The 7,683-nt window shown below is 53.7% G+C and overlaps 1 protein-coding gene across 1 annotated transcript; it reads left to right on the forward strand.

The window, feature by feature from the left end:
- The first annotated feature begins 513 nt into the window (after positions 1–513).
- Positions 514–2,094, forward strand: LOC143359300 (uncharacterized). The gene is made up of 3 exons (XM_076797187.1): positions 514–643; positions 738–1,213; positions 1,760–2,094. The coding sequence occupies exons 1-2, from the start codon at positions 639–641 to the stop codon at positions 1,168–1,170; spliced, it is 438 nt and encodes a 145-aa protein (XP_076653302.1). The 5' UTR covers positions 514–638; the 3' UTR covers positions 1,171–1,213; positions 1,760–2,094.
- Positions 2,095–7,683: the final 5,589 nt, after the last annotated feature.

Raw genomic sequence — 7,683 nt, forward strand, 5'->3', positions numbered from 1 at the left:
TGCACGAGAACACTTTATTTTACCGGCTCGCGGTTCGTCAACGCGAACGTTCGCTACACAGAATGTATACGTAAACAGAATAAACAGTATGAATTATACCCGCTAATATGATTATTCCCGGTCTCGAGAATAGAATCCCGCTGAGATTAACGCCTTCTAAGAACGGGTCACACGACGCACGAAGCTCTTAGAAAACCAAAGAAACCGAACCGAACCGAACTACTTGCGAGAGCGTTGAAGATCGATAGAGTAATGAATGCTTCGGAGATCGGCGAGCGGTTTCCTAGCACCGCCGGAACGATTACTTGCCAAATTTGAACACGGGCCAATAGAATATCTATTATCGCGTCGATAATCGATACGACGGTGACGGCCTATCACGCGGGGCGCTGAGAATCGACCCGCGATCTCGCGAAGACGAGCTAAGACCCAATGACCGTGCGGCGTTCGCACGTCACGCTCCGCCAATCCCAAACATTCCGCCCGCCTCGTCATTCATTGACGAAACTGAGCAAGAATGAATGCATTGGGAAAGTGCAACGTAGTATCCGAAGTTATGATCGCGAGTGAATAATGTACAGTGATGAATGTACAGTGCCAGATGCGTGAGGTGAATTTACAATTGATGTTATGAGATAATGAGGTGAGTGAAACGTATTCTAATGAATGTGGTGGTGAAAAGAGGCCGTGATCTTACAACTACGCAACTTAACCTAAATTTATGTACAAATTTACAGACGCGGATGGCACGATCCGCGTAATCGGCCCCGCCTCGAGGCCTCCCCCGCAGTTTATCGCTCATCGTCCGGCAAGTGCAGTGGGATGAGTTTGTGCACCGGCCGAAGCATTTGCGACGCGGCGGTGCGCACGGTTGCGACTCGCACGGAAGAGTCTGGTCCCGGGTGCACGAGAACGACGCGAGCGAGAGGCCATTGCGTGGGCGGCAGGATTTCGCTCTTAATGAGGCACAGGACTCCGGCCTTGAGCGGTGTTTTGTCCTTGTGCCATTTGCCTCGAGGTTGGAGAGAGTTCAAGTACTCCCGCGACCAGCGTCTCCAGAAATGTTGCTGCATCTGCTGGATTAACTGCCAACGGGACAATCGAGAGACGGGGAGGTCCTCGAGACTGGGCTCGGGGATCGCAGTGAGGGGTTCCCCAACTAGAAAGTGACCCGGGGTCAGCGCCGCTGGATCCTCAGGGTCGTCGGACAACGGTAATAACGGCCTAGAATTCAAACAGGCCTCGATGCCGGTCAGGAGAGTGGTCAGCTCCTCGAAGGTTAGGCGCTGCTCCCCGATGATCCTGCGAAGGTGGTGCTTGACGGACTTGACCGCCGCCTCCCAGATGCCACCGAAGTGCGGCGCCGAAGGAGGGTTGAATCTCCAGGTGATGCCCTCCCTGGCGGCAGCTGCGACCTGACCTCCGCTCTGCTTAGATGATTCTCGCAGGAGAGCCCGTAGTTCGTTGTGCGCTCCTACAAAATTCCGCCCGCAATCGCTGTAGAGCTCGGCGCAGCGACCTCGCCGAGCCATGAATCTCCGTAGTGCCGCCAGGAAGGTTTCGGTGGAACCGTCGGAAGCTGCTTCCAGATGAACGGCCTTCGTGGCGAGGCAGATGAACACCGCGATGTAACCCTTCGAGGTGCGCTGACCACGACCCTTCCCGGCTCGAAGCTGTATCGGTCCCGCGTAGTCAATACCGGATCTGAAAAATGGACGACAAGGCGTTACTCTTGTCAACGGGAGATTTCCCATTTTAGGCTGGACTGTTTGCCCTCTCCACCGGATACACGTGGTGCAATGTCGGATACACGACTTGACCAGGCGACGACCCTTCAGGATCCAGCACTCCTGACGAAGAGTGGCGAGAGTCAGCTGAGTCCCCCCGTGAAGGCATCGACGATGCGCCGCGTCAACCCAGAGCCGTGCCAAGTGAGAGTCGTCTGGTAGGATGGCTGGATGCTTCCCGTCGTAGGCGAGGTTGGACGCCTGGAGGCGGCCTCCGACGCGCAGTACTCTGTCCGGATCCAGGAATGGACAGAGTTTGGCCAATCTGCTCTTGGCCCGTAGCGGTTGGTTTGCCAGCAGCGCCCTGATGTCTTCCCCGAAGTGCGCAGCCTGCTCCAACCGCAACAGGGTGAGTTGGCAGTCTCGTACTTCTGAGGCAGCGAGTGTTGACTCCTCGTTCTGGTTTCCAGTTCTCCACCGCCGACACCATGCCAGAACTCGGAACAGGCGAGCCAGGTTGGAGAATCGTTCGATCAAGGGACACGACGAGCTCGTCTCGACCTCACGGACCACGTGATGTACCTCCAGTTCCTGGTACTCGTCGCTCGCTTCCTGGTCACTTGTTGAGAGGGGGTGGCCGGAGGACGAAAGCCACTCGGGTCCTTGCCACCATAGGTCGAAGTTGGATAGCTCGGATGGGTACAGCCCCCGAGAAGCGCAGTCAGCAGGGTTCTCCGCACTTCGAACGTGGTGCCACTTGGCGAGAGGCATCGTCCTCTGGATTTCGGCAACCCGGTTCGCCACGTACGTCGGCCAGCGGGAGGGATGGCCCTGGATCCAGCTGAGGGCCACAGATGAGTCCGACCAGAGGTGGATTTCGGCATCCCGCAACTCGAGCACCTTGGTGACGTGCTCAACGAGTCGAGCCAGCAGAAAGGCGGCGCAGAGTTCCAACCTAGGTAGTGACACTCTTTTCAAGGGAGCCACCCGGGATTTGGCCATGATTAGGGAGACGGTAGCCGCCCCTTCTTCGTTGACCACGCGCGAATAAACCACGGCCGCATAAGCGCGCTCAGAGGCGTCAGCGAATCCGTGGATCTCGAGAGTCTGAGTGGAGCGGTTGATCCCGAACCATCGAGGAATGCGAACCGCTCGCAAGGCAGGGAGTTGCTGCTGAAACTTCTGCCAAATGAGCTCCTCCTTGTCCGGTAGAGGTGAGTCCCAGTCGATTTTTAGCAGCCACAGCGACTGCTTGAGGACCTTTGCTACTATCGTTACAGGTGCCACCCAGCCCAGCGGATCGAAGAGCTGAGCCGTCCCACTGAGCACAGCTCGCTTGGTGTGTCGGTCCCTCCGAATCGAAGTAGCCGCAGAGACCTGAAAACAGTCAGAAGAAGGGCACCAGCGGATACCCAGAACGCTGTGAGACGAAGACGAGTCCCATTCGACGATTCCCTTCCGTTCGTCGTTGGAGAGTCCTTCCAGTAGTTCCCGAGAGTTGGATGCCCACTTCCGCAGTGGGAATCCGCCCGCCATGAGGAGCTCCCGCACCTCTCGCTGCTTGAGTCGCGCCTCTGGGAGGGAGTCAGCCCCAGTGAGGACGTCGTCCATGTAGACGTCCCGCCGTACTGCTTGTGAACCCCGTGGATAGAGCTGCTCTCCCACTTGGGCGAGTTGATGCAGGCACCGGATGGCGAGGTACGGTGCACAGGCGAGTCCGTACGTCACCGTGTTGAGCTCGTAATCCCTGATAGTTTCCTTCTGCTCAGGTCGCCACACGATCCGCTGCCACCCCCGATCCTCAGGATGGACGAGAATCTGCCTGTACATCTTCTCGATGTCAGCTGAGAATACGAACAGATGCCGTCGCCACCTCAGCAGCACATCCGCCAGATTAGGCAGAAGGTTGGGGCCCCGGAGAAGGAAATCGTTGAGCGACTTCCCGTTAGTGGTCGGCCTAGAACCGTTGAAGACGACCCGAAGTTTGGTGGTAGTGCTGCTCTCCCGCAGCACGCCGTGGTGAGGGAGGTAGTAGCCGTGCCGGGAAGAAGAGGATCTCATCGCTGTCATGTGTCCCAGAGCTTCGTAGGCATCCAGGAAGTCGCGGTAGGCTAGTTCGAATTCCGTCGAATGCCGGAACTTCTTGCTCAGTCCCTCCAGCGTCCGAACGGCAGTACGTCGGGAGTCTCCCAGCTCGGGTGCGGTCTTGAAGGGCAACCGCACCATGAAGCGACCATCGGGTAAGCGAAGATGCGTGGCAGTGAAGTGCTCTTCGGCCCGGATATCATCCTCGGTCCCTGGAATCGACGCCTCGACTTCCTCCTGCTCCCAGAACCTCGTGAGCGAGGCCATGAGCTCGCGGTCGACCCTGCAGTGATGCACTGGAGCTTCGACCCGCCTCCCCGGTCCGTTGTCCTTGAAGCACCCGGCTCCGCCAGTCAGTATCCAGCCGAAGTGCGTTTCCTGCGCGACTGGAGTGTGAGGAGGACCCTTCTTGACGCCCTCAAGAAGCACGAGGTCATATGATTCGGCTCCGAGCAGAATATCGACAGGGTCGGACTGGTGCCAACCTTGGTCGGCAAGATTCAACCCCTGGATATGAGGCCAGGAGCAGGGGGAAGGCAGGTTGCGAGGCTGGTAGCTGGAGAGCTCGGAGAGGATGTAAGCGGGGACCCGGAATCGTCGATCCTGTCCTCGAAGCGGGGCGATGACAAGCTCCGTCTTCCCCCGAGTGAACTGCGCCCTGGTGCTCCCGACGCCACGAAGAGGGATCCGGGCTTGGCTTCTCCGAAGGCCGAGCCGCTGCGCCAGAGCCTCAGAGACCAGGGAGACTTCGCTGCCGGGATCGATTAGGACGCGGGCCAGGCTGCGATGCCCGTGGGGGCCTAGAACCGAGACGCGAGCGGTGCCAAGAATCACCGAAGGACTACTCACCGGCGTAGATACCTGCTGCACGAGGGCTCCCGCCGGGCTGCTCTCCCTTGCCGGGGAATCTGCGTCGTGGATCAACGTGTGGTGCTTGCCCTCGCACCTCTGACATCGCTTGGCAGATTTGCAGTCGTGCGCTGAATGGTTACCGAGGCAGTTGAAACAGAGATTCAGCGCTCGGACCGTGGCCTTCCGCTCGGCGGGAGTCTTCTCTCGAAACTGCCTGCAGTTTTGGATATAGTGTTGGTCCTGGCAGAGGCTGCAGGACCGCCTGGAGGCACTAGCCGGAGACACCTGGTGCACCTTGAAGCCCTTGGACGCAGTGCCCTTTCGAGGTGAGGCTCCTTCGGACGGAGTGGGCTCTAAAGCCTCGCAGGCCTGAATGCGTCCGATCAAGAATTCTTTCAGTTGTTCCAGAGTCGGCATCTCCCTGGAAAACTTGACCGAGTCCTCCCACTCCCGGCGCGATTGGCGATCCAGCCGGTCGACGGTTAACTCGACGATCCAGTCGACGGCGTTGGTGACAGGACGATCGAGATTGGCGAGAGCATCGACGGCATCGAAGGTCTCGTCGAATAGGCGCTGCATCTCGGAGGAAGACTCTTTGCGCACCGGAGAGATCTGTGACAGCAGTCGGATTTGCGACTGGACTAGCAGACGCCGATTTTCGAATCGGCTCTCCAGCTTATCCCAGGCTATGGAGAAATTATCGGTAGTCGTTCGGATATTTTTTAGCAAGGAGGCGGCGCTGCCTCTCATGCAAGTTTTCAGATAGTGGAGCCGTTCCACCGGGGACAGAGAGGAGTCCTTTATTATGAGCGACGTAAACAAGTCGCGGAAAGAGGGCCACTCCTTGTATTGCCCGTCGAAGGTCGGCAGAGCCATTTTCGGCAACACGGCGCGTGACCTAGAGGAGCTCGCATCGGTGGCAGTTGAATTTGAAACCGGGGTCTCCTTGATAGCGGCAGCGACCTTGAGCCCTGAGATCATTTCCCGGAGCAATCCAGATTGCTCCATGAAGGTCGTTTGTACCTCCTCAGCTTCGTCGTCCTTAAGGTAGGAGCTCTCCCGTAATTTAGGGTCCGACTCCGCGGCGGCTCTCACGGCAGCGTCTCCCCGCTGATAATTGCTCCAGAGTTCCTCCAGAGTGCTCATCCCGGCTTCCAAAAATCCAAGCGTTATGTTGGCCTGTCCACGCTTCTTTATGTTGATCACTATCCGGCCGATCCGATGAGCGAGAAGCCTTTGGTTCCCCAGAAGGTCAGCCATTGTTGTTCTCGAATTTTCAAACGCGAGCAACGGTCACGACGAACTAATTTTCCTTCGTTTTAGCACACTGCAGCGCTGGATCCGGCTCGAAGGACCAAATGTTTGGGATCGAGCCTTTAATAGAAGGGTTGAAGGACCACTGTGTAGGCGGGCACGGTTAGAGGAAAACTCGGAACTGCACGAGAACACTTTATTTTACCGGCTCGCGGTTCGTCAACGCGAACGTTCGCTACACAGAATGTATACGTAAACAGAATAAACAGTATGAATTATACCCGCTAATATGATTATTCCCGGTCTCGAGAATAGAATCCCGCTGAGATTAACGCCTTCTAAGAACGGGTCACACGACGCACGAAGCTCTTAGAAAACCAAAGAAACCGAACTGAACCGAACTACTTGCGAGAGCGTTGAAGATCGATAGAGTAATGAATGCTTCGGAGATCGGCGAGCGGTTTCCTAGCACCGCCGGAACGATTACTTGCCAAATTTGAACACGGGCCAATAGAATATCTATTATCGCGTCGATAATCGATACGACGGTGACGGCCTATCACGCGGGGCGCTGAGAATCGACCCGCGATCTCGCGAAGACGAGCTAAGACCCAATGACCGTGCGGCGTTCGCACGTCACGCTCCGCCAATCCCAAACAACACAAAATACAATTTATTCTTTCTCTTAAATCACATTTCTTAGGTCAAACAATTACTTGTTTCAATTTAATAATGCTAAAAATTACTTAATATATATCTGCGATAAAACCAACAAATGTAACTTTCCTCCTAATAGCAAAAACGTCGAAAAAATTCGGTTTTTATTGTTTTTTGACGATGATGTCTCACAACAAAAAATCTAAAAAAAATGAAGACACTGCCTGTTATAGTACTTTAACAAGGAACTAAACAGTAGAATAGCATGTTTTCACATTTTTGAGAAATCTGCATTTTTCCGATTTTTTGGAGGTTTTTCATTTTTTTACGACCACAGTTTGTAACAAAAAAATCTGAAAAAATTATCAAAAGTCAGCCTTAGAATCCAAAATATGTCACATTTTTTCAGAATTTTAGGAAGCATCAGAGTGCGGAAAATACGCGGAGAAGCGCGAAATCTAATTTACCCTGTAACCAACCTCATGGGCAAGATAGGGGGTTGAAATTTTACTCAGAGGGGTTTTTCTTAGTCAGCTTTCGAATTGTTCATTAATCATTGAAAAACCTCTAAGGGCAGTTTTGACCATAAATCGGCTAGGCCCTTTTAAAAGGATCTGATGTCTACGTTCAACACTCGTCATACTTTCTGTTTAGTTAATATTTTAATGTTTGTAAAAAGTTTACCGATTTTCATCTCGAAATCTTTTTTCAATTTGCAATTGTTGGCTCTTCTCCGTGGATAACAGTCGATCTTTTATACGATGGTCCAAAATCATGCTAACTACCAAATAATTCGTAGTGGCAGCAAAGTTAAATCTACTTCCTAGCTCGACAATTAACGCAATTATATAACGCAATTTTTCCTGAGTTTTCATTACATGTCATCTAGTAGCTGTCTAGAAGCTGAAGTCGTTTGGTCGATTTATAAAAAAAGTTATTCTGATTTAAAGTGTCTGCCATCAATTATGAGACTGACTGCATAATGTATAACGAGAAGCGGCCGCACGTTTCTCGCTAAGCAACCTGCGCTATCTCCATGTTTATAATTGTGTAGTGTGAAAATGGTTTACTGCCTTTTTGGTTCGTTATCTCGACCATTTCTTCTAAA

This window comes from Halictus rubicundus, chromosome 11, assembly GCF_050948215.1.
Source record: "Halictus rubicundus isolate RS-2024b chromosome 11, iyHalRubi1_principal, whole genome shotgun sequence".
In the NCBI taxonomy this organism is placed as follows: domain Eukaryota; kingdom Metazoa; phylum Arthropoda; class Insecta; order Hymenoptera; family Halictidae; genus Halictus; species Halictus rubicundus.